The sequence below is a fragment of the Stigmatopora nigra genome, chromosome 20 (assembly GCF_051989575.1).
Source record: "Stigmatopora nigra isolate UIUO_SnigA chromosome 20, RoL_Snig_1.1, whole genome shotgun sequence".
Classification (NCBI taxonomy): Eukaryota; Metazoa; Chordata; class Actinopteri; order Syngnathiformes; family Syngnathidae; genus Stigmatopora; species Stigmatopora nigra.
Window position 1 is genome coordinate 10,251,472 of NC_135527.1, and position 23,980 is coordinate 10,275,451.

Sequence of the window (23,980 nt, forward strand, 5' to 3'; positions counted from 1 at the left end):
TGTTGTGGGTGTGTGTGTGTGGGGGGGGGAGTTGATTTATTTAGAGAGTACTGCATCCTTACAAAAGTCAAACCAGCGCTCGTGTCAGAGGCTGTCGTTGCTCCCACCAGACTCAGGGTTACATTTTTGTCTCTTTGGTATTATCCGCGTAATCTGTGTTTCCAATCATGGGCTTTTCTTCCTTTCTCTGCACTTTTATTTCCACGCCAGTCCTTTAGAACTTTGTTTATTTGAATTGAATCTGGGAATGGCCAGGCTCTAGTTTATCTGCTAACAGAAGGGATTCTCTGCACTTTGCTAGCGGTGGACACTGGACAAACTCAACCAGGTGCCGCCCGCCTGCCTCACGTAACTGCGTCTGCGTTTTGTGACACACGCCGTACATTCCTCCGAGGGCGCTGGCGTAACGACAAAAGGTCACCGACATCCAATTGGCTTGGACTGGAAGGGTGGAACAATGTCCCTTGCTTGTTTCAGCCCTCCCGCTCAAAAGGAATTGGTTTCGGTTAAACCCTTAGCCACTGGTCGCTCTCAAAAGAGGCCCCGATCACTTGATTGGTATCACATCACACTGGAGCCGTTTGATGGCAAATGTCAATTGATCCTTTCTTTCCAGCCGTCAATGTCCGAACGGCATCATTTGGGCGCGATTGGTGGTTTGTCTGTCGGGTCGGTTCAGGTGTCGGCTTGGACTTGGGGTTACTGAACGAAAAAGGGGTCACGTGCTTGTTTGTGCCGCCGTCTGTCCATTTGTGTGTGTGAACGAGTGCTTCTTTCACCATTTGACTGTGACAGCAGGGATTTCAATTGTCTCTTTTCAAACATTCTTTTACTGCCTGTACATAAATTCCAAGTTGTATCTTTTTTTTTTTAACGACCAAGTGAGACATAACACCAGTTCGCTTAAACATTTTGGGAATAAAATGATTTTGAAGAAAAGAGGTGTTGTTTTTTTCCCCTCCCTCCTGCTCAATGCACACACTTTTGCGTAGGTCCCTGAACGCCCCGGCGACGACGTCGTGACGTCATTTCCAGTCGCACGTCCTATCCAGTGGACGCCGCCGGTGCCATGTTGTAATCGTTGAGGAAATCGCTTGCGGCCGAAGTTCACTGGGCAAAAGAGGCTTCCAAAAGGCCACCGGGAGCACCATTTGCCCACCAGCATGGAGGTAAGAAGACGAGGGCGCCTCTCGACGTCTCCGAAAACGGCTTTGTCGCCATTCGTGATGCCTGGCCACGCCGGATGCGCTCTGGCGACACTCCGAGCCTATTTGCTACCTACTCGCTTCGGAGTTCGACAGTAAACGTTGTTCACTCGACAAAGGAGCGATGTCGCTAGCTAGCTAGATGCTTGACTCCATGTGGGGCGGTGGGGGTAGATCTCTGCTGCTTTTATTTTGAATGAAATGCTGCTGCGGTGTTTAGCGCCGCTTGACTCCGCCTCGATCGGCGTCTCGGGTTCCAATTGAGTAGTCTGCGTTCGATCCGGACAGCGGCGAGTTTTGTGGGACGCCACGGACACGCTCCGAGGAGTAGGGGACGGGGGTCGTAAGGTTTGGATTCCGAGAGAGCCGAGTCGTTCCTTTGTCATCGCAATTGTGTAAAGGAAGCCGCGCCGTTGCCTGAACGTGCTCCTCCGTCTTTCAGTTCCCCGGAGGGGGCGACAACTACCTGACCATCTCGGGCTCCGGCCATCCCTTCCTGGCGCCCTCAGAGGTAAGTGAGCGGAGCGCTTGGGCCACGCCAGCGTCCCTCGCCGGCGGCGTCCCTCGCCGGCGGCGTCCCTCGCCGGCGGCGTCCCTCACCACCGGCGTTTCTCTCCCGTCTCTCCCCGCGTAGACCTTCCACACGCCCAGCCTCGGCGATGAAGAATTTGAGATCCCTCCCATCTCCCTGGACCCGGACTCGTCCCTGGCCGCGTCTGACGTGGTGTCTCATTTTGGGGAGCTGTCGGACGCCGGCCCCTCGGACGGCGTGTCGGTGCCCGGGAACGCCGTGGTGGAAGGCGACGACCCCTCTTTCGCCTCCACTTTTGTCCACCCCACTTCCCAGGGTCTGGAGCACCTCAGTCTGGGGGTCATCCACCAGTCGGGAGGAGGCGCCCTACTGGGCTCGTCCCTGGGGATGGTGAGTATACCTGGCCGCCCGGGCGCCGGTGACACGTGGGCAAACTCTCCCGGCCGGGTGTGCGGGCAGGACCTGGCCCACCCCATGGGGTCGCAGTTCAGCGGCTCGTCGCCGGTGGCCATCGACGTCCCGCTGGGGGACATGAGCCAAGGCCTGCTGGGCTCGGCCGTGCTGAGCACCATCGACCAGTCGGAGCTGGGCGCTCAACTGGGCCTGGGCCTGGGGGCCGCCACCATCCTGCAGCGCCCGCGCTCGCCGGTGCACCCGCTGTCGCCGGCCGGCTCTCTGCAGGACGACGACGACATGGACAACTTCCGAAGGGTGAGATCTGGCTCCTTGGGCTTTGGGTGTCCGCGGACGGGTCTCGGTGGTGCCTTTTCATGGACGTGGCGAGGCGGTTGGTTCTCGCCGTCTTTTGGGTAACGGCCAAACGCCCGCGTTTAGAGCATCCTGGTGGAGTCTCCCGTCTCGCAGACTTACTGCCCCGGCATCATCTCCCTGGACTCTGGCGGGGCACCGCCTCCCGGTCCGACGACGGGAACCTCGGCGAGCGCCGTCCGGAAGGCGGCGGCGACGACGACTGCGGCGGCGGCGACGACGACGGCGGCGGCTGCGTGCGCCAAGTCGGCCAAGATGAAGGAAGACCCCGACGAGCCGCAGAAGCCCGTCCCGGCGTACGCGCTCTTCTTCAGGGATACTCAGGCCGCCATCAAGGGACAAAACCCCAAAGCCACTATCGGGGAAGTCTCCAAGATCGTGGCGTCCATGTGGGACAGCCTCGGGAAGGAGCAGAAACAGGTGGCGAGCCGGCACGCCCCCCACGTGGGCACCGAGCGTGGCCTCCCGGCGTGCGCTCGCTCACCGCTGCGCCCTTTCCCGCTCGGCCAGGTCTACAAGCGGAAAAACGAGCTGGCCAAGAAGGATTACTCCCGGGCGCTGGCAGAGTACAAGGCCACTCTCAACAATCAGGTGGGATGGCCGTGGCTTTGCCTGCCCGGCCCCGCGGCCTTCGGGCCCCCGGCCTTCGGGCCCCCGGCCTTCGGGCCCCCGGCCTTCGGGCCCCCGGCCTTCGGGCCCCCGGCCTTCGGGCCCCCGGCCTTCGGGCCCCTGGCCTTTCCTTCATTGACCCGTCTGGCTGGCGCCAGGTGCCCACGGAGGTGACGGACTCGGCGCCGTCGCCGCCCGTGGGCTCGGCGCCGGCTCGCCCCACCAGGGCGCAGCTGTACAACCCGGAGGAGAACACCATTACCAACATCTGCACCTCCAACATCATCTTGGACCTGCCTCAGGTCACCACGCGCTCCCGCACGGGCGCCATCAGACCGCCGGCCGCGCCCGAACCCAACCCGCCCACCGTGGCCAAGATCATCATCAAGCAGACGCAGCTGCCCTCCGGCGGGGTGTCGGTGACGGCCGTGCCGGCGCCGCCGCCGCTGCAGCAAATGCAGAGCGCGCCGCCGCCGCCCCGGCTACAGCAGATGGCGCGCGCCCAAGCGCCGCCGCCGCCCCTGCAGGCCAAGCCGCGGGCGGGCGGCGGGGCCTCGGCCTCGGCGGCCCCGCCGCCCCTGCAGATCAAGGCGGTCCCGTCGGCGCGCCATGCGGATCCCGTGCAATCGTCGGAGGCGGCGCGCCGCAGCGGCGGGGGCCCGGAGGCGGATGAAGGGGTGAGGACTCCGGCCGGCCCTTTCTTTTGACCTTTCAGCCGCCGCCGCCCCCGGGCTACCCGCTGTTGACCGTGTCCGCCCTTGTGTCAGATGCAGGTGGAGTTGAAAGTGGGCGCGGGGCCCGGCGCGGCGCCCGCTGCCGGCGGCCCCAACATGTGCGTGCGCTCCGGCTGCACCAACCCGGCGGTGGACAGCGAGGACTGGGACAGAGAGTACTGCAGCAACGAGTGCGTGGCCACGCATTGCCGGTGCGCTACCCGCCGCCTCTGCCGCCCGCCTGCCGTGGCTCAAACCCCACTGATGGAAATTTCCACGTCCGCAGGGACGTGTTCAGCGCCTGGTGCGCCATCCGAGGCCAGAACTCCACCACGGTCACCTAGCCGAGGGAACCCGGCGACTGATCCATCCGTGGGTTTTTGTCCGCGCTTATCCCCCCCCCGGAGGGTTGTCGAGGAGCCGCGATCGGTCTGGGCTCCACGTCGGAGGTAGGATGGGTCGCGGGCCACGTGGAGACGAGCGTAGCGTACGGCGAGCGGCCCGGAGGCCGCCGGGGCATCCACCTCACCCGGCCGAGGTGCGCGTGGCAGCCACCTCTGGAGATCAAGTGACACTTTGTAACTGGTGCCCGGATTGAAGAAATCAAGCCACTTTGGCTCTCCCGGCTCCAGTTGTTGTTGTTGTTGTTGTTCCCATGACCTGTGATGCTTATTGAGTGTGGTGTTGAACATCTGACCACTTGGACACGGTGAGTGGAAAAAAGACATGTTCACGCTACTGAAAATGACTGGAATTCAAATGTTTTAATAAAGTGGAACGTGTGGGACCTCACAAATAAATGCACGTCCAAATCTTGCAGTATCAGTTCATTGTCTTTTTTATTTTTAGACTCGGGATCAAAAGAAAACACCCTAAAATAACGGATATATGTAGCTCCTTATGTTTTTATTGACATCAATAATGAATACTTTTACACCTGTGCTTTTATTTATTGAGCCAAAAATAAGCCTCTTTTCTTTTTCACAGTGCTTCACAAATCCTCTTCCTCCTCCTCGCCCCTCCCCTCCTGCTCCCCCACCTCTCCCCTTCGCACCCTCCCCGCCTGTTCCTCCTCCTCGCCCCTCCCCTCCTGCTCATCTTCATCCTCTTCATCGTCAGCTTCCGGCCTAACGAGTGCTGCTGCTGAGCTTGAACGCGAGGCCGGTGTCGGGAGAGTGTGTGTGCGCGCGCGCCTGTGTGTGTGTGTGCAGCACCGGATTCACCATGGCGGCGAACCTGGACAAGGAAGCGTACTATCGGCGAATTAAGCGACTTTACAGCAACTGGAAGGTAACAGAAGAACGCCCGCGGCGAAAGAAAGAAATCTCATAACAAATCGCCATTAGCTCGACTAGCCTGCCAACTAGCCGACTAGCTAGCTCAACATCGCGCCAACGCACTCGAGCTCCTTTTTTTTCTTCTCCCCTTTAGCACACGCGAGCCTCGTGGCTATGAAAGCTGGACTCGGCAAACTTGCTAGCTCGAGAGTCTTGCAGACAGACAAGCGCTTGCGAGGATATTTAATGACACCAGACGTAAACGCACTGCTTAACAAGCTTTTTGTGGCTTGTACGGAGACAGGCGGCGTGCGAGAAGCAGGAACTTTTGTTCTCCGCTTGCACACATGGACACGGACTCGCACTAGTGCACTCCAAACGTTTGCTCGTTGGTGGATTTTCAGATAGAGCCCATTTGCAGAGTTGTGCCACCCACCGAGCCGTGTTTTTTCTTGTCAAATCGGTTGGTGTTCTGGAAAAGCAGGGAAGCTACACGAAGCTACACGGAGCTACACGAAGCTACGCGATAGATAGCTAGTGTCAAAAGAGCACTCGCCTCTCGCTTCCTCTGGATACTTATTGTGTGACGGAAACGGTGGCGTTTTTTTCCACAAAGTGCTGCCAAACGTGGCACTAAAAGCCACAGTCGCCCGAGCTCAGCTAGCTACTTCTAGAGAGTAATGAATTGCGAAAACGTTGGAGACTGTTTGAGCCACACCAAAGTCATTGTTTACTTTCCCAGAAAGGAGAAGATGAATTCGGAAAAGTGGACGCCATCGTGGTCTCGGTCGGAGTGGACGAAGAAATAGTCTACGCCAAATCCACGGCCATTCAGGTGAGACGTCGCCGTCCGTCTCGGGCGCTCCACCTTTGCGCCTCTGTTCCCTGACCTTCTCCCGTCTCCAGACTTGGCTCTTTGGTTACGAGGTGACCGACACCATCATGGTCTTCTGCGATACCAAGATCCTCTTCCTCGCCAGCAAGAAGAAAGTGGATTTTCTCAAACAGGTGGCCATCACCAAGGGCAACGAGAACGCCAACGGAGTTCCGCCCATCACTCTCCTGACCAGGGAAAAGGTGAGCGCAAACGTCGGCCCCCGGGAACCCACCAAAAAGGATAAACCGCGTCTTTCAGAACGAGAGCAACAAGCCCAACTTCGACAAGATGATGGACGCCATCCGAAGCAGCCGCCAAGGCAAGACGGTGGGCGTGTTCAGCAAGGACAAGTTCCCCGGCGACTACATGAAGAGCTGGAACGACACGCTGGCGGCCGGGGGGCTGGACAAAGTGGACATCAGCGCCGTGGTGGCCTACACCATGGCGGTCAAGGAAGACGGCGAACTCGCCCTGATGAAGAAAGCCGCCGCCATCACCAGCGAGGTCTACTCCAAGTTTTTCAAGGAGCGTGTCATGGAGATCGTGGATGCCGACGAGGTGAAGGGCCGGGCGCCGCGGGGACGGGGTGAAGGGGCGGGCGCCGCGGGGACGGGGTCGGTCGGGTCAGACGCCCGTTTTCCGTCCGGTCACGTCTCACCGGTCACCGCCCGCCCGCAGAAAGTGCGCCACAGCAAATTGGCCGAATCGGTGGAAAAGGCCATCGAGGAGAGGAAGTACCTGGGCGGCGTGGACCCCTCGGCGGTGGAGATGTGCTATCCCCCCATCATCCAAAGCGGCGGCAACTACAGTCTCAAGTTTAGCGTCGTCAGGTATCCTCCGCCGAGCGAGCCAGGGAGCCGGCGCCCGCTCAAACCGAAGGTTTGGCGCTGCCCGCCCGCAATGGCCACGTCAACCTTCTCCCACCCCACAGTGACAAAAACCACATGCACTTTGGCGCAATCACCTGCGCCATGGGCATTCGCTACAAGTCGTACTGCTCCAACCTGGTGCGGACTCTCATGGTGGACCCCCCGCAGGACATGCAGGACAACTACAACTTTTTGCTGCAGGTGGAGGAGGAGCTGCTGAAGGAGCTCAAGCACGGTGGGTCTCGGGGATGGGCGGCGAAAGGGGGCGGGAGTCTGTGCCGGGATCCCGGGTCAACCCGGCCGGCCGGGCGTCTTTTCCCCAGGGGTGAAACTGGCCGACGCCTACAATGCCGTCCTGGACTACGTGAAGAAAGAGAAGGGCGATCTGGTGGCCAGGCTGACCAAAAATCTGGGGTAAGTTCCCCCGCCGCCCGTCCGAGCGGCCAAATCCAAAGGCGGATGGATCCCTTTCAGCTTCGCCATGGGCATCGAGTTCCGAGAAGGTTCCTTGGTGCTCAACGCCAAGAACCACTACAAACTCAAGAAAGGTAAAAGTGCTCACTGAAATGGGGCTCTCCGTGCCAGTAACAAGAAAGATTTACTTGGAGGTGTATCAGGGAAATGTTTTCTTTTGTCTCTGACACCCCCCCCCCCCTCCCGCACGCGCACATGCAGGTATGGTGCTGAGCGTCAGTTTGGGCTTTGCCGACCTCGTCAATAAGGAAGGCAAGAAAGAAGAGCAAAAAAAGTACGCCCTGTTTGTGGGCGACACGGTGCAAATCAACGAGGTGAGTGGAATGGTGGAGCGCTGCGCCCCTGCCCATCCGCCCTCTCGGTAACCACGGCACGGTAACCGCAGGAGGAGCCGGCCACGGTCCTCACGCCGGTCAAGAAGAAGATTAAGAACGTGGGCATCTTCCTCAAGGTGAGCCCCGCCACGGAGCCGGCCACCCGCCACGGAGGCCCCCATCCTGAAAAAGCCCCCCCCCCCCCCCCCCCCTGTCTTAGAACGACGACGAGGAAGACGAGGAAGAGGACGGCGACGACGCCGAGGAACTCCTGGGCAAGGGCGCCCGTAGTGCGGCGCTGCTCGCCGACAGAACCCGGGTGAGTTGGCGCGGCGCCGCGCAACCTTGGCCAGACGGGCACGCGGGAGGCGGCCGCTGACTGAGCGTCTTTTTGCTTTTTTGCTAGCTACTCGGGAAGGTAAGTAGTGCATTCTAATACAATCGCTTGCGAAAGAGAGCCACCGCCATTTTGACCTCGTGATGGATTGATTTATTCTTTTTCCTCTGTGGATTTATTTTTCAACTCATTGGCCGCCATCGACAACACTCCGAGTAGCATCCTTGCTTTAAAAAGTGGCTTTAATCCCGCGCCACTGGCAAAGAAACGGCAGAGCGCCTGTTTTTCTCGATGGGCCGGGCCTCTCCCGTCCGTTCCGACGTGGGCTCGGACGCCCGTCGGCGCCGTGCTCTCTCTCTCGGAGACGCTTGGACGTCGGTGGTGGCGGCCAATGAGTGGGCGTCTGCATGCGCCACATCCGCCATTTTGTCAGCGCACGCGTGTTGTGGTGGCGCCTGCGCGCCGGTCTATCTCTGACGCTGGCGTCCACCTCGTCTGTCTCCTCAGAACGAATTGACGGCGGAGGAGAAGCGGCGCGCCCACCAGAAGGAGCTGGCCGACAGTTTGAACGAGGAGGCCAAGCGCCGGTTGACCGAGCAGAAAGGCGAGCAGCAGATTCAGAAGTGAGTGGTGCAGGCAGGCGGCCGGGGGGCGGGGGCCGGGGGGGGGGCGCCCGCCACTGCAAGGTTCCAGATCCCGACCCGACCACCCACTTGCCCCACAGGGCCAGAAAATCCAACGTGTCCTACAAGAACGTCTCTCAGATGCCCCGGGAGAAGGAAATCCGAGAAATGAAGATCTTCATCGACAAGAAATACGAGACGGTGGTCATGCCCGTCTTTGGCATCGCCACGCCTTTCCACATCGCCACCATTAAGGTACGACGCCCGGCCGGCCCGCCCGCCGGCCCGCCCCCGCCCGGCGCTCACCCTCTCCTGTTCCCACGGCGGCTTTGTCGTCTAGAACATCAGCATGTCGGTTGAAGGCGATTACACGTACCTCAGGATCAACTTCTACGTTCCCGGCAGCTCCTTGGGAAGGCAAGAAGGCAACATCTTCCCCAACCCGGATGCCACTTTTGTCAAGGAAATGTAGGTATCGCGCCGCCGGCCGGCCGGCCGGCTTCAAAACGGCGAGAACGGACGACGGGGTGCTGATGTTCTTTTTTCCTCCTCCTCGAACGGGGTGGTTGGTGATGTCCTTTCTCCTCCTCCTCCTCCGGCAGCACGTACCGCGCCTCCAACCTCAAGGCGCCCGGCGACACCTCGGTGCCGTCCACCAACCTCCAGAACGCCTTCCGCATCATCAAAGAAGTCCAAAAGCGCTACAAGACGCGAGAGGCCGAGGAGAAGGAGAAGGAGGGCATCGTCAAGCAGGACTCGCTGGTGGTCAACCTCAACCGCAGCAACCCCAAGCTCAAGGATCTCTACATCCGGCCTAACATCGCCCAGAAGAGGATGCAGGGTTCGCTGGAGGCGCACACCAACGGTAGAGCGGCCCCCGTCGGCCCAAACGAAGCCGCCCCCCCCCCCCCCGCCGACCACCACTCATTTACCCCCGCTGGCCTCCAGGCTTCCGCTTCACGTCCGTCCGCGGCGATAAAGTGGACATCCTCTACAACAACATCAAGCACGCCATCTTCCAGCCGTGCGACGGCGAGATGATCATCGTCCTGCACTTCCACCTCAAGGTGGGTAGGGGTCGGGGCCCGTAGAGCCGGGGGGGGGGAGAAGATCGCCCACCGACCGCCGCCTTTCCCGCAGAACGCCATCATGTTCGGCAAGCGGCGGCACACGGACGTGCAGTTCTACACGGAAGTGGGCGAGATCACCACCGACCTGGGCAAGCACCAGCACATGCACGACCGCGACGACCTCTACGCCGAGCAAATGGAGCGCGAGATGCGGCACAAGCTCAAGTCGGCCTTCAAGAACTTCATCGAGAAGGTGGAGACCCTCACCCGGGAACAGCTGGAGTTTGAGGTTCCCTTCAGGGACCTGGGGTGAGTCAAAAAAACTAAAGATATATATAATAATAATAATAATAATAATAATAGGGAAGAAGGTATTATGGGTTTAGGCTCAACTTTGCTAATTAAGCCTGGCAAATTCCCACCAATTGTCACTCTTTGCTTGCTCTCCCATGTTTCCAGTTTCCAGGGCGCCCCCTACAGGAGTACCTGCCTGCTACAGCCCACCTCCAGTTCACTTGTCAACGTTACCGAATGGGTGAGTGAGGGCAACTGGAATCGCACGTTCGATAAGCGTATTCCCGCAATTTGACATGCTGTGCTTCTCAAAACCAAATGAACTTGCGCGTACTCGCCATTGGCGCAAAGGGGCCAGAGGAAGTACCCAGAACCAAATGTTGTTTTCGTGGTGTGTCGGCGCCGTTCCAAATGACGCGAGCCTCCTCCAAATGCCTCTGACACACTCGCTGCCGCCGTCCGTCCGTCTCGACCCGCAGCCGCCGTTCGTGGTGACTCTGGACGAGGTGGAGCTGGTCCACTTTGAGCGCGTGCAGTTCCACCTGAAGAACTTTGACGTGGTCATCGTCTACAAGGACTATAACAAGAAGGTCACCATGATCAACGCCGTGCCCGTCAACTCGCTGGATCCCATCAAGGAGTGGCTTAAGTAAGTAAGCTCGCCGCCCACCAGCCGAGGCGCCCTCTCTGTGACGCTCCCCGCCCCCTGCCGCAGCTCGTGCGACATCAAGTACACGGAAGGCGTCCAGTCCCTCAACTGGACCAAGATCATGAAGACCATCGTCGACGACCCCGAGGGTTTCTTCGAGCAAGGAGGCTGGTCCTTCCTGGACCCGGAGAGCGAGGTACGGAAGGTGCCGGCGGAGGCGGCGGCGGCCGTGGCGGCGGCGCCCTAGCGACTTGCTACTGAACAACCCCCACCCCAGGGGAGCGGCGGCGAAGAAGATTCCGAGTCGGAGATGGAGGACAAGACCTTCAACCCCTCGGCGGACGAGACGGAAGTGGAGGAGGAAGACAGCGACGAAGACTACAGTTCCGAGACGGAGGATTCCGGTACGTGGGCGCGGCCTTTTTTCCCCCCGGGGCCTTTTGGCATCTCCATCACGTGACGTGACGTGCCGCCGCGCCGCTTTCAGACTACAGCGCGTCGCTGGGCAGCGAGGAGGAGAGCGGCAAGGACTGGGACGAGTTGGAAGAAGAGGCCAGGAAAGGTGAGCGCCGTGTTTCCCAGCCGTCCGGGCGACCGTTTCACACTTGCGCTCGCTCCGGACGCAAGTCCACCGCTGACGTCACCGCCGCGCCTTTGTCCTTCCTTCATCCACAGCCGACAAGGAGAGCACCTACGAGGACGAGGACACGTCCAACAAAAAGAGGAAGAGCCGCTCGACGCTGCCGCCTACCAAAAAGAAGAGGCGGTCCTAAGCGTGCGACGCTCTTCTCCACCACGACCCACGTTTCCACGTCCAGTCCGCCGCGCGTCGCGCCTTAATTGTGACGTACCAGCAAAGTTCTCTTCATTCCTCATCCTTCTGCGTCGTGTGAGTGAGACTTAATGTTTTCTTTTTGTTTGTTCTTTTTTTTTATCACTATGTTTTGATTCCTAAAGAAACGTTATTGAGTTTCTAATGGGGTTTGTAAGCAAGGTGCGCGCGCACCCAGTTTCTCTTATTTGTCTTTTGCAAGTAGATGTTTGTTGTACTTAATTCTGACATTTTTTTTTGTAATAAAATTAAAAGGACGAAATGACTTTCATTTGAGTGGCCTCAATTTTTCCACTGGCTTGAATCATTGACATGGAGGCAAATGGGAGTCATTTCTTCGTAATCCCAATATTTCAGAGGGTGCGCTCCATCAATTGTTCTATCGATCCAAATGCTCTGACGCAAAATGGCCGCAAAGTGTGTGCGATCATCTTGCTTGGCCTCGAGCGTGCATCACACATCTACTCGGGCTGTTTCCATCGAATGTAAAATGACTTCCCACTGACGGGCAGCACGTTGGGGTCAAATGACATTCGACTTTGTGTTTGCGTTGGTATCGTTAAAATGCGCAAAGGGAACGCATCGTCCACTACCTCCGATACGTATTCGCGTTGGAAATTGATTTTCTAAGTCAAAGGAGAATGGAAAGCGTGACAGGGCCGCATGGAAGTGACGATGAGCTGTTGACGGACACAAAAAGCCGACGTACCAGATTCCTATTGGCATTTCCGGTCCGTGGCTGCTAAACGCTGGCGACTTTCTCATTCAATTGTGGCCCACAGCAATGCTGCACGTCACACGAAACGTACGTATATTCTTTCTTTCTTTCTTGTTGTGCGCGAGGTCCTTTTCTGACTCTCGCACTCATGTCGACGGTGAAGTTGTTGGAACATTCACTCATAGTACGGCCATAGACGATCGCGACCTTGCTACTGGGATGCGACACTAGGCTAGAGACCGACAGACAGAGCAACTTTTCTCTGACCCTGAGCCCAAGCCTAAGCCTTTTCGACTACATTGACATGACATATTTACAGTTTGAGATTGTTTGGTGAACGAACTCATTTGACCGTCCGGCAGCCCTCCCATCCAGTCTACCTGGCTCCCCTTTTGAACGCTCGGCACGTCGCTCGCTTTCGCTCCATTAGAACTCGCCAGATGACTGATTGTATTTCGCAGGTCCAAAGACAAGCGCTACTACTTCTTCGGTAAGTACTTGGCTTCCCGTCAGTCTTTGTCCACGTGGCCCCCGGCCTACCTAACGCTCCTGCCTTTACCTTGAAAGGGCTCCAGCATGCCGCCACCCCACGGCGCAGGGGCCTGCGGGCTGCCCTTCGCCGACTCCAAAAAGGTCTTACAGGGGTGCCCGCACCGAAGGCATCGGGAGGTGGCGACATCTCCTGCCTAAAGAAGCGGTGAGTGGCGGGTGCCGGCGGGCGCCGGCGGGCCCCCAAATCTACCGTTGTTTCTCTCCCTCAGCCCAAGAAAAAAAAAGACAAGCATCAGATGGGCAAAATTTTGTCCTCCACCGACACGGCGTACGGGACCCTCAACGTCAACGTGTCCGGCAATGACATGACCGCGGTGGAGCACTTTGCCCGCTACATCCACAACTTGTGCAATCGACTCGGGGTCGGCGTGGCGGAGAGGTGAGTGACGCCGAGCCCCCGAGGGTTCGCCCGGATGGATGGCGATTGTTCTAAATGGTGGTCTTCCCATCTAGCTATGCGCTGCCCACCCAAAGCACGGAAGTGATGCTGATGCAGGACGGCGGCACCAAGATGTACGTGGACTCGCTGGTCAGAACTCATAAACGCGTCATTCAGGTAATCCTGGCATGGCCGCTGCTATAGCGTCGTTGACCTTTTAGAAACCACAAATTCTCCAAGTCCTATTTTCCTTTTGCGCTTGCTTGGCCCTGACACTAACATGTTCGCAGTTAAAAAGCCTTCAGGCCACACTCGGTGCCACCTTGCTGGACGTCCTGGTGAAAAACCAACCGGAGGGCGTGGACCTGTCCATAAGGGAGGTGAGTGGGCTCCCACCCGACGACCCGCCGCACGCCGCGCACGCCTAACGCCGTCCATTTGCCCGCAGCACTCGGAGGCCGATTTCCTGGCCCGTTTCAAGGCCAGGCCCGAACTGGAGGGTCTCGTGGCTCAGATGAACCAATAAGGAAGGCGCCTTTGACCTTATCTTAGCTTTCTTGTGACACCGTACGCGGACTGGTCTCCCGTCGGCGGCCGTCTTTGATTTTGTCGGCGGAAAAGCCCAAGGAAGGGAGGCATTCCTGCTCTAAATGGACTGACATCGGGCCAATAAACCACGCCTTCCCCACTCCCCGCGTTTGCGACCCATTCATTCTCGTGCATCCCATTCAAACTGGGTTCGGAATCCAAACGCCCCCCCCATCGGACGGGGCCACTCCCACGTGCGCTTTGTGTACATTTGCCAGCTTGAGCCTTCCCGGGCCCCCGAGCCACGCGCCCCAACGTCATTGGTGCGTACTCGCTGGGAAGCCAGTGGGCGGAGTCGACAGAGGAGGATCCCGACGCCTCCCCGGAAACTCTGAGGCGGAGGTGAGGAAGAGCGTCCTCTGGTACTTTTGGGCCGCCGTGGCCCGGCTTCTCTTTCAGGATTGAAGGGGTGGCTTGGCCGTCTCTGTGCCCAACGGACTACCTTGGATTGATGACGGCACGCGCAGTCGACGTCTGGATGGTCGTGCCGTGCCATCGCTCGCCGAGAGAGTAGTGGCGCCCGTGGAAAAAGCTTGGCGTCGCAGCGGCTGAGGCCATTGAATGCATTGCCCCCAGCGAGGCTACCCTCGCTGGACCGGGGCGGCCGCCTTCCTTTTCGTACGTATGTGCGTCCACGCACGTCGGAATGATTGAATAGCTTTTGTGCGGCGGGGTTAGCTGTCGCTAAAGAATTAAGCATTGCTCCACTTCGAGCAAGTCTGGTCTGGCCCGGACTGAGGAATTAGGAGGCCCTGTCGAAACCCGTCGGGCGCGGCCCTCCCCGTGGAAACTCGCGCAGCTCCGCCGAGGGCCACCGACGGGACGACCCGGCCGTCGGGTCTCCTGACGCTCTCGGCTCGACTCTGAGGGGCGGGCGGCGCCGGCCATTTGTTCCCCGCCACATTTGTTCCCCGCCGGCCCATGGCGCCCGGCAACGGATCCCTCCCGCTGACGAGCGAAAGCATCGTGGACAGCACGGCGGCCACGGCGGCCGGCGCGCTCATCCTGGGCGCCGTCTTCCTTTTGGGTTTCCCCGGCAACCTGTTTGTGGTCTGGAGTATCCTGGCCCGCGCCCGCAAGCGGAGCGTCACCACGCTCCTCATCCTCAACCTGGCCGTGGCCGACGGCTCGCTCATGGCTCTGACGCCGTTCTTCGTGGCCTACCTGGTGATGAAGCGCTGGGCCTTCGGGACGGCCATGTGCAAGGTGCTCTTCTACCTGTGCCTGGCCAACATGTACGCCTCCATTCACATCATCGCCGTCATGAGCCTCTATCGCCTGCTGGCCGTCTTGCGGCCCCGAGGCGCGGCCGCGCCGGCTCGCCGGGCGGTGGCGTGGGCGCTGGTGGGCGTGTGGGCGCTGGTGGCCGCGGCCTCCGTGCCCGCCGCCGTCTTCCGGGAAGTCAGGATCAGCGACGGGCGCGCCGTATGCGACTCCTTCCACGATGAGGACGCGCACGTGAGTCGGTCGAGGCGCTCTACGTCAAGCAAAGTCAGAAACGGAGAAATGGATTTTAGTGGCCATTTTTTGATTTAAAAAAAAAAAAACAAAGGAATCCCCTAATTCCTGACGGTTGTGTTGTTTTTTTTGTGTCGGCAGACGGTCGTCCAGTACACCATGGAGCTGGTCTTGGGATTCCTGATCCCGTACGGCGTGGTGGTGGTCAGCTACGTGTGCATCCTGCAGCGCATCCGCCAGACCAAATTTGGCCGCCGCGTCCGCAGCGAGAAGCTCATCCTGGCCATCGTGGTGACCTTTTGCGTTTTCTGGCTGCCCTACCACGCGGTCAACGTGGCGCACGTGAGTGGTGGCGGGTTTGTGGTCGCCGCCTCCTCCTCCGCTGGCTCGCTCCTCTTCCTCACGGCGTCCTTTGCCTCCCAAGGTGGCGTGGGCGCTCTGTCCCGAGGGTCCCGCCAAAGCGACGTAGGTGTTGGCGGGGGCGGCCGGCCCGGACCCGGCTCTGCGGGGAGCTGCCCATTCAGCCGTTCCCTCTGTTTGTCCGCTCCTTCCTACAGGCTGGCCAAGATCTGGCGCCGGGGTCGCGCCGTCACGTCCTCGGTGGCCTTCGTCAGCAGCTGCGCCAACCCGGTGCTGTACTTCTTCGCCGGCAAGTCCTACATCCGGCGAGAGGGGCTGGCCTTCATGGCGCGGCTTTTCGAGGCGGCCGGCCTGGACCTCGTCGCCAGGAGGAGTCGTCAAAACAGCCAGAACAGCCGCGACAAGGAAAAAGAAGCGGACGGCGGCGTGGCGCTCAAAGACGCATTTCGGGAGCCTGACGGCGGCAAAGCGCCCGAGGTGGTGACGAGACGTGACGAGACGTGACGAGACACGCCGTCTTTCCTCGGCCAATCCGTCGCAAGCAAGGAGGGTGGCGGCAAAGGGGCAAAGATTGCTTCGCTGCCGACCCTCCTACCTTGAATGGATTTGGACAATGGGGACAAAAAAGTCGACGGCGTGCCAATTTCTATTCTCCGACCGTCTCATCAAAACTTGTTTGTGTTCCAGATGACTCCTAATAAAAGGCTGGGAAGTATATTTAGGGCTGCTTGAGATTAGTCCCCCCCCCCACCCACCCAAAAAGCGACGTGGGCCCAAGTGAAGGAAGGCGGCGTCTCCCGAACCCCGAGAAACTTCCCGTCAGTCCTTCTTGGCTGAAACCAAAAGTGGTTGAGGTTTGTCACTGTGCCGAGCGGCGTCACCCGACACCCGCAGCTTTCGACAGCGCGTCTTGCGTTATGGCTTACGCAAAGCCCTCAAAAAGGGAGAAAGGCTAGCACGCCCGCCAGCCCGCCCGCCGTGAGAAGACTTCCCATCGCGGCGACCAGCAGTACTCTGCGGCTCCGTTCTACTCGCTCGGTCGGCTCTATTTTCCCGTCATTCCAAGAGCTACTCGCTGGCGCCCGTGTCGCCCAGACGACACGTCCCCTAGGCTGTGCGGTGTGTTTGGAAAGGCGCAGAAGCGGACGCTCGAGATCCAGCGGAGGAAGCCATGGCGTCCGATTGGTCGTCCCCGCGGCCGGCCCTCGACGCCTCGGCCAGGGCGGGTGTCTCCATCTTGACCTTGGCCTTGGTGCTGGGCTTCCCGGGAAACCTGTTTGTGGTGTGGTCGGCGGCCTGTCGCGTGCGCAAGCGCTCGGTCACCTGCCTGCTGGTGCTCAACCTGGCGGCGGCCGACGCCGGGGTCCTGCTGACGGCGCCCGTCTTCCTCCGCTACCTGGCCGGCGGGCGGGGCTGGGAGTTTGGCTCGGCGGCCTGCAAGCTGGTGCACTACCTGTGCAACGTCAACATGTACGTCTCCATCTACCTCATCTGCCTGATGAGCATGGATCGCTGGCTGGCCGTCTCCAGGCCCTTCTTGTCCCAGAGGATGCGCACCAAGCGCTCGCTCCTGATGGTCCTGCTGGCCGTCTGGGCGGCGTCCTTCCTGCTGGCGCTTCCCATGCCTTTCTACCGCAGGTGAGTGCTGCCGCCGTCCGTGGTGGGGGTTGGGAGGGGGGGGGGGGTTGACTTTTTTGAGAGGCCTGCGTATTGCTGTCCGTTTGCCCACTCCTGTCTGGCCCGCGAACGTTGTGCCAATACCCGAGCCGAGACCCAGCCCAACCCACCCCTCCGTAGCAACCTGCGGAAAGTCTATCCCGACAACGGCACGCTGGCGTTTTGCGTGCCGTACCACTGGCGGAGCGTGGGCCACCGAGTCTTCCAGTACTCCTTGGAGACGGCCATGGGCTGCCTGCTGCCCTTCTCCCTCATCAACGCCTGCTACGCGTCCATCATCTGCCGCCTGCGGAGCGCCGTCTTTCAGCGGAGGGCCAAGGGCAGCCGGCTGATCCTGGCCATCGTCTGCACCTTCGCCCTCTTCTGGCTGCCGTATCACGTGGTCAACGTGGTGGAGGTGAGTCGGCCGACGGGCGGAGGAGCGGTTTCGGTCCCCGCCCCGCTGACCCGCTCCCCGCTGACCCGCTCCCCGCTGACCCGCTCCAGGTAATCGGCCTCTTGCGGGGCAGCCGGACGGCGGAGGCGGCCGCCGTGCGGGCCCGGCCCAACGTGACGGCCTTGGCCTACTTCAGCAGCGCCGTCAACCCCATCCTCTACGTGTTCGCCGGGAGCTCCCACATCCGCCGGGCCGGCCTCGGCTTCGTGGCCAAGCTCTTTGAAGCCACCAACTCGGAGAGCCGCGGCTCCGCCGGGAGTCGCGGCGGGCGCGCCGCCGGCTCCTCGCCAGAAGGCACCCGGGCCCCGCGCACGCCGCTGTCCGTCAAAGTCAAGAAGTCGTTGGTGGGGCGCGGATCCCACGCCCACGCCGTCGGGGACGAGGGAGAGACGGACGGCGCCGAACTCGAGACTCTGGCAAGTGTCGATCCGAAGGGATAGCGGTCCGCGGATGGATCCCCCGGCTTTTTGTCTGTCATTATAATAGAGTTTTGTCTGGAGCTAAAAATCTCCCAAGAACTCTGTTTGCGGCCGACAACCCCATATTTCTTTGGACAGAGGCCAACGTCAAAGTCCACGGCGCAAGGTGTCCGATCAATTTGAAGCGAAGGTAACGCACGCGTCAAGGGGATGCTGCGTGTGGCGGTGAGGAAAGGAAAGAAGAAAATGCCATGTCGCAAGAGCGCTCTTGGCCAACGAGCAGCAACAGATTTTGTCAACCCGAGCGCACTTCCTGCCGTTTGAGCAATAGTGGTGTTGAGGAAAACGCATGTCCAAACTCATGTTTTTCCAGTTAGAAAATGAGCCAATAAATGCTTTCTGCAAAGTCATCCCTTGACTGTGAATCTTGGACACACGCACACATACACGCACACCCACATACACATACACACGCACACACACACACAGCTTTTTCTTCCAACAGTTGCACCCAGGGATGCCCCACTCCGGTCCGCCAGGGCCCCCGATCCAGTCCGGATACTTCCAAGTCTCCCTCTTCAAGCGCAGCTGAATCCGATGATCAACTCAGGCGGGACGTGGGCTTTCGGCACCGGGCAGACCAGCCGTGGGACTTGCATAGTTGGCATCGTCGGGAGAACCTTCGGACGTTGGATGGACATTCACGCGGATAAAACCAAGGTGTGGAATTTTTCGCCTCTAAATCCCCACAGGCTCTCCTCTGGTCAGCTCCTGGCCCACCTCGACCGCCGCCGCCGTCGCGACCAACCACTCCAACAGCTGACCCTAACCCAAAACCGCTGTCTGACCCAAGTGGAAGAAAAGTGGGCTGCCCAGTTGCATAACTCTCGTTTATCATCGTGCTAAATGAGGCTGGACTGTACCACTGTGGGGCTGAAAGCGGGGTCTGGAAGTCTCCGTTGGCTGCGCCAAGCCACTTTGTGCTGACACGTCGGCCAGAACGTCGGCCAGAGCGCATCCACGCCGAGAAATCCGTCCCTAAAAGCCGATGGGAGTGCAGGTGAGGAGCCAGGAAACAAAAGCCCGATTGCTGGCGCGCTCTTTTTGATTGGTGGTCCCCGCCCCTCCCTTTTTGTGCAGCAGTGCCACCAGAGAGGCAAACGTTGACAGAGCGTGTGCACGGATGGACTGAGGAACGGACGGACGGACGGACAGACGAACCAACGGACAGACGAACCATCCAAAGGACGGACGGACGAACGGATTAACCGGGACAGCGTTGATCGGCAACCAATTCGATCCAACCGTTCGCCGAACCTCTTTCCCGCCGAGCCCAGCTCGTCGGTGCCTCTCGGAATCCTCCAACCTCTGCCCCCTTGACTCGAGGTAAGACGTGCTGTGAGATACTTGTGAATGCTTGCAAGTCAGTCAACCACCTCCCCCCACGCGACCTTCTCCGTGTTTATTGACACGCGTACGTGGCTTGCACCCCTCCACCCACCTCCCCCCGTGACAGCTGCAAATAGGTTGCTATTGACGTGTTCCTCAATTTGTTAAAAAAAAAAAAAAAAAACGGGGGGCGGCGACACGCAATCTCCCTCAATGTCAAACGGGGGTGTGTCTTATCGGTCCACAAAGCGAGCGCCGCCGCATTGGAATTTGAATGCAAGGGTCCTGTCCGTACGCTTTTTCAGGACAACGCCAGTGCGCGCACATTCCGTGAGTCACGCTGCATTTGGAAAGGCACAGAGACTGAACCTCTTAGCGATTGCGCGAGGGTGGGGTGTGTGCCCTTGTTTTCCTTTGGAATTATGGGGGTGGGTGAGGGTGGGGGAGCCTGCCTGCCTGCCTGCCTGCCTGCCCTTGTTTTCCCTTTTCAATCGCTGGGGGTGGGTTTTGGTCTTGTTTTCCTTTCGAACGATGTGTGGAGGGCGGCCTACTTCCGACCCCAATCCCGTTTAACCTTTAGGTGACCTGCGAGCGCAGCACCAATCGCCGTCTGAGTTTTGGAGCCAGGCGGCAGATATTTTCCCCCCAGCGTCTGCCACCAGAGCAAGCCATCGATTGGGGAACGTGCTTTTTTGACTGCTAGTTGCTCAGACGCCGGGGGTGGGGGCTGCGAGTTTTGGTAGCCTGTAGCCGAGTCGTAACCGGCACCACTCACTCACTCACTCACCACCATCCGTTCGCACCGGCAGAGCGGCATCTTTCCCGCGCAGTCGCCGCCGCTGCTCTTCCCGACGGCATTTTGACCTTTTGTTTCCATCCCGCCGGGCCAGGTTCCATCGCCATGACGACGGAGATGCAAGAGATCACCATCGCGGAGGACAAGCCGCTGCTCGCCGCTCAGCCCGACCCCGGCAAGGTCAGAGAGGACGGGGTGGTCGGACGCTTTGACGTCAACCCCCTCGGGGGCCGGGGGGTGGGGACTCTCCACAGTCGACCGCTCGCCAATGTCTCGTGCCTCATTGCGTTGCGGTGCCTCGCCGCCGATCTCTGGCGGCAAAGCCCTCTGCGCCGTGGTGGAGGGACTCTAGGACTGCTCTGAAAATGTTCACGGGCTCCGAAGGGCTCCGAAGGGCCCCGAAGGGCCCCAAAGGGCCCCGAAGGGCCCCGAAGGCCGAAGGGCCCCAAAGGGCCCCAAAGGGCTCCGAAGGTAGCTCAGTGTAGGTTGATTACGGCGAGTGTATTTTCTACCGTTTTCCCGCAGGAAGCCGAGTTGGCGGCCAGGATACTCCTTGACCGAGGCCAGGTGAGGCGAGTCGGCGCAGATTTAAGACGGAATATCCCAAAGCGTGAGCTCTCCTCCGCCCCTCGGCAGGAGCACAAGGTGGAGACGCCGCACGGAGTCCTGCACGTGACGCTGCACGGCACACGGAACAGCCGCCGGCCCGCCATCCTCACCTTCCACGACGTCGGCCTGGACAGTGCGCGCGCGGCCCCTCCCCGCGGCTTTTTGACGTGGCGGGATCGGCGCTGACGTTCCTTTTTTTGTGTCGGGCAGGCAAGAGCTGCTTCCTGCCTCTCTTCAAGTTCGAGGAGATGCAGGAGATAGTCAAAAATTTCACCCTGATCCACATCGACGCTCCGGGCCAAGAGGAGGGGGCGGCCGTTTACCCGGCAGGGTGAGCCCACGTCCCGACTCGGCCGCCGCCGCCGCCGCCTGCGCTCCCGCCGTCAATGGTGCCAAAGATCTTCTCCCGGCAAAACAGGTACCAGTACCCGTCCACGGAGACCGTCGCCGAGATGATTCCTGCCGTGCTGCAGTTCTTCAGGTGAGTCCGAAACGCCTGCGCACCACGTCGTGGCCATAACGGGGGCGGGGCGCCCGGCAGCTTCCGTACGGTGATCGGAGTGGGAGTGGGCGCCGGGGCGTACGTCTTGAGCAAGTTTGCGGTGAGTGTCCGCCCCGTGCCAAAAAAAAAAAAGAGCCTCTGTCGCTGTCGGGGCAAGGCGCTCGGACGCGAGGGAGTTTGTCCCCTCCCCTTTCTCTCGGCAGTTGGTCAACCCCGATTCGGTGGAGGGCCTGGTTTTGGTCAACATCGACACAAACGCCCGAGGGTGGATGGACTGGGCGGCCCAAAAGGTAAGGTCGCCAGCCAGAACCCCAGTCGGACCGCAGCCAGAGACTAAATAGATGGATTGGCGTGTGTGTGTGTGTGTGTGTGTGTGTGCGCGCGTGCGTGCATGCGTGCGTGTGCGCGCGCGCGTGCAGCTCAGCTCTGTGACGTCGTCCGTTACGGAACAGATCTTGTCCCATCTCTTCAGTCAGGTAAGTAAAGGTTTTTCTTTTTTGCCCCCGGACCGAATGGTGGGGATGCTTTCCAAAGCCAGCTGCGGCCACAGAGCTAACGGTGGTCCCCTCAGGAGGAGCTGTCCTCCAACACGGACGCGGTGCAGTTGCACAGAGAGCGCATCAACAAAGCCCCTCACCTGCCAAATATGGAGCTCTTCTGGAAGACGTACAACAGGTGAGCAGCCTGAGCTGTCGGGGCATGAAAGGTGCACCCACCCGACCGCTGAAAGGGCCTCTGATTTTTGCACTCCCTGCAGCCGCAAAGATTTGGACCTGGACCGGGGCTGCACCTTCAAGTAACCGATTGACCCACGGACACGGTCCCGGTGACCGCGTGCGCCCGGTTGACCAGTCCTTTCTCTGGTTGCTCAGGTGTCCGGTCATGTTGGTGGTTGGGGATCATGCGCCGTATGAGGACGCTGCCGTAAGTGTGTTAGGTTCGGTCTGCGCCTCTTGGGTTTTGTTTTTTTTTTTGTTTTGTTTTTTTCCTTTTTAATTTTCTCTCTCTCCATGAGGTTTTCCCGTTCCTCAGGTTGAATGCAACAGCAAACTGGACCCCACCACCACATCCTTCCTCAAGGTGAGTTTCTGCGTCCATCCCCAAAATGAGTTGCCCCAACGCTGCCAGTTGTCTTGACCCCCGCGTCGTCTCCCCAGATGGCGGACGCGGGCGGCCTCCCCCAGCTCGCTCAGGTAAATGGCGTGTCTCTGGTCGAGCACCTTTCCGTCGACAACGGCGTGTTTGACGGTGGAACGTGGTCCTCTGTAGCCTGCCAAACTGACCGAGGCGTTCAAGTACTTCATCCAGGGAATGGGCTACAGTAAGTAGGCACACGCACTCGCCCTTCCGAAGCGGCACCCTTCTCTCTCTCTCTCGCTCTCGCTCTCGCTCTCTCTCTCGCTCTCTCTCTCGCTTTCTCTCACGCTCTCTCTCACGCTCTCTCTCTCTCACCCCGATGCTTTTCTCACCCCGCAGTGGCGTCGTCGTGCATGACCCGCCTGTCGCGCTCACGGACGGCCTCCCTCTCCTCCTCCTATTCCATGGAAGGCTCGCGTTCGCGCACACTCTCCCAGGGCTCGCAGGGGGGGCAGATGCCGCCCAGCCCTTCGCAGACCACGGAGGTGTCCTGCTGAAGATGATGAGGAAATAATGCAAAAGAGGAAAGGCCTTGTGTCCGAATCCTCGCGTGCCCCACCCAACTTTCCCCGCCATCCTAACCAAAGGTACGATTTCCAAGGCAGCAGCCTCAACACGGCTCGGTCGTTACACGCCAGATTTAGCACAAATGGTCGCTCGCGGCCTCGACTCATGGTAATCGTATCCCTCAAAGGGGTGGGAGAAGAGTGGTGTCCCACCAAAAAAAAAAAAAGCTAGAATTTAGACTTTGAGGCTAACCCTTGAATCCATTTTGCATCCTCGTACCCTCGCTCCCTTGTTAAGATTCCCAGACCTCAGATAGCTCTGGACAAATCCCGGGCGCCCTGGCGCGCTCCCCTTTGCCGCCATCCACGACCGTAGGCGTCTCACCCGTTTGAACCGGCAGCCCCGACAGTGCCGCTCGGTTCAAATGGAGTGGACGTCTCCTGGCGATCAACTCCATCCGGGCTTTCGTTTCCATTCAACCGGCGATGGGGCCACGGGAACGAACGTCCATTGGCTTCCACACTCCCGATGCAAATGGATTGAACCTGTAATGCCGACAAAGCCCTTTCAATTCACAGTGGAAGTATGATTGGACGTCAATTATGGCCAAATGCACTGAAAAGATGGGTGCCTGTAATGCAATTGGTTTTCCCCACCATCCAATTTATCCTTCGCTAAACAAGAGCCAAACACTGCCAAATGTTATGCCTTGAAGGAATTCACCTTTCGAGCTGTCACTCAAGCCTAGAAGGAAAGTCCCCGATGCGTGATATGTTTCCCCGTTTTTATTCCTGTTTTTTTCCCCCATCTCGGTGTGGAACTTTCCTCAAAATGTTTGGTATTTCACTTGTATGTACTTTATCTTTATGCATTTGTGTGTCGTGTAGTACATTTGAATAGAAAATTCAATCCCATGTACTCGCGTGGTAACCATAAGTGTGTAACATAATGAGACATGAATTAAAAAAAAAAGTTGGAAAAAAACACTTGAAAAGGACTTCCAATAATCT

General features: G+C 59.3%; 6 protein-coding genes across 9 annotated transcripts; all 6 read left to right on the forward strand.

Moving 5' to 3' along the window:
- The first annotated feature begins 999 nt into the window (after positions 1-999).
- On the forward strand, positions 1,000-4,646 carry tox4b (TOX high mobility group box family member 4 b). Its single transcript, XM_077742318.1, has 9 exons — positions 1,000-1,169; positions 1,648-1,716; positions 1,840-2,127; positions 2,197-2,448; positions 2,572-2,925; positions 3,016-3,096; positions 3,273-3,791; positions 3,882-4,039; positions 4,114-4,646. Exons 1-9 carry the CDS (start codon positions 1,164-1,166, stop codon positions 4,169-4,171), a joined length of 1,785 nt encoding a protein of 594 aa, XP_077598444.1. The 5' UTR covers positions 1,000-1,163; the 3' UTR covers positions 4,172-4,646.
- Positions 4,647-4,927: 281 nt separating this feature from the next.
- Positions 4,928-11,708, forward strand: supt16h (SPT16 homolog, facilitates chromatin remodeling subunit). 2 transcript variants are annotated; one of them, XM_077742301.1, is made up of 24 exons: positions 4,928-5,117; positions 5,847-5,939; positions 6,011-6,181; positions 6,240-6,539; positions 6,660-6,811; positions 6,913-7,085; positions 7,174-7,264; positions 7,325-7,398; positions 7,526-7,638; positions 7,710-7,775; positions 7,859-7,957; positions 8,045-8,056; positions 8,483-8,598; positions 8,700-8,853; positions 8,939-9,066; positions 9,201-9,463; positions 9,547-9,665; positions 9,739-9,977; positions 10,128-10,203; positions 10,442-10,611; positions 10,678-10,807; positions 10,889-11,015; positions 11,099-11,173; positions 11,287-11,708. In XM_077742301.1, the coding sequence occupies exons 1-24, from the start codon at positions 5,052-5,054 to the stop codon at positions 11,382-11,384; spliced, it is 3,105 nt and encodes a 1,034-aa protein (XP_077598427.1). In that variant the 5' UTR covers positions 4,928-5,051; the 3' UTR covers positions 11,385-11,708. The 2 variants fall into 2 exon arrangements, with proteins under 2 accessions (XP_077598427.1, XP_077598428.1); XM_077742302.1 differs by lacking the exon at positions 8,045-8,056.
- Positions 11,709-11,947: 239 nt separating this feature from the next.
- Positions 11,948-13,780, forward strand: mrpl48 (mitochondrial ribosomal protein L48). 2 transcript variants are annotated; one of them, XM_077742307.1, is made up of 7 exons: positions 11,948-12,248; positions 12,524-12,651; positions 12,729-12,858; positions 12,923-13,092; positions 13,167-13,269; positions 13,383-13,472; positions 13,541-13,780. In XM_077742307.1, exons 1-7 carry the CDS (start codon positions 12,228-12,230, stop codon positions 13,616-13,618), a joined length of 720 nt encoding a protein of 239 aa, XP_077598433.1. In that variant the 5' UTR covers positions 11,948-12,227; the 3' UTR covers positions 13,619-13,780. The 2 variants fall into 2 exon arrangements, with proteins under 2 accessions (XP_077598433.1, XP_077598435.1); XM_077742309.1 differs by having other exon boundaries at positions 11,958-12,248; positions 12,623-12,651.
- A 78-nt stretch (positions 13,781-13,858) lies between these two features.
- On the forward strand, positions 13,859-16,246 carry LOC144213727 (leukotriene B4 receptor 1-like). Its single transcript, XM_077742306.1, has 4 exons — positions 13,859-15,138; positions 15,280-15,480; positions 15,563-15,603; positions 15,696-16,246. The coding sequence occupies exons 1-4, from the start codon at positions 14,602-14,604 to the stop codon at positions 16,000-16,002; spliced, it is 1,086 nt and encodes a 361-aa protein (XP_077598432.1). The 5' UTR covers positions 13,859-14,601; the 3' UTR covers positions 16,003-16,246.
- ltb4r (leukotriene B4 receptor) lies at positions 16,244-18,440 on the forward strand. Its single transcript, XM_077742305.1, has 4 exons — positions 16,244-17,136; positions 17,296-17,572; positions 17,662-18,027; positions 18,169-18,440. The coding sequence occupies exons 1-4, from the start codon at positions 16,670-16,672 to the stop codon at positions 18,211-18,213; spliced, it is 1,155 nt and encodes a 384-aa protein (XP_077598431.1). The 5' UTR covers positions 16,244-16,669; the 3' UTR covers positions 18,214-18,440.
- Positions 18,441-19,689: 1,249 nt separating this feature from the next.
- ndrg2 (NDRG family member 2) lies at positions 19,690-23,964 on the forward strand. Of its 2 annotated transcripts, XM_077742303.1 has the most exons (16): positions 19,736-19,813; positions 20,310-20,395; positions 20,741-20,782; positions 20,852-20,957; positions 21,035-21,155; positions 21,243-21,305; positions 21,366-21,426; positions 21,530-21,616; positions 21,746-21,802; positions 21,898-22,001; positions 22,084-22,122; positions 22,199-22,250; positions 22,359-22,406; positions 22,484-22,519; positions 22,596-22,647; positions 22,803-23,964. In XM_077742303.1, exons 2-16 carry the CDS (start codon positions 20,321-20,323, stop codon positions 22,958-22,960), a joined length of 1,101 nt encoding a protein of 366 aa, XP_077598429.1. In that variant the 5' UTR covers positions 19,736-19,813; positions 20,310-20,320; the 3' UTR covers positions 22,961-23,964. The 2 variants fall into 2 exon arrangements, with proteins under 2 accessions (XP_077598430.1, XP_077598429.1); XM_077742304.1 differs by lacking the exon at positions 22,596-22,647 and having other exon boundaries at positions 19,690-19,813; positions 22,803-22,967.
- Positions 23,965-23,980: the final 16 nt, after the last annotated feature.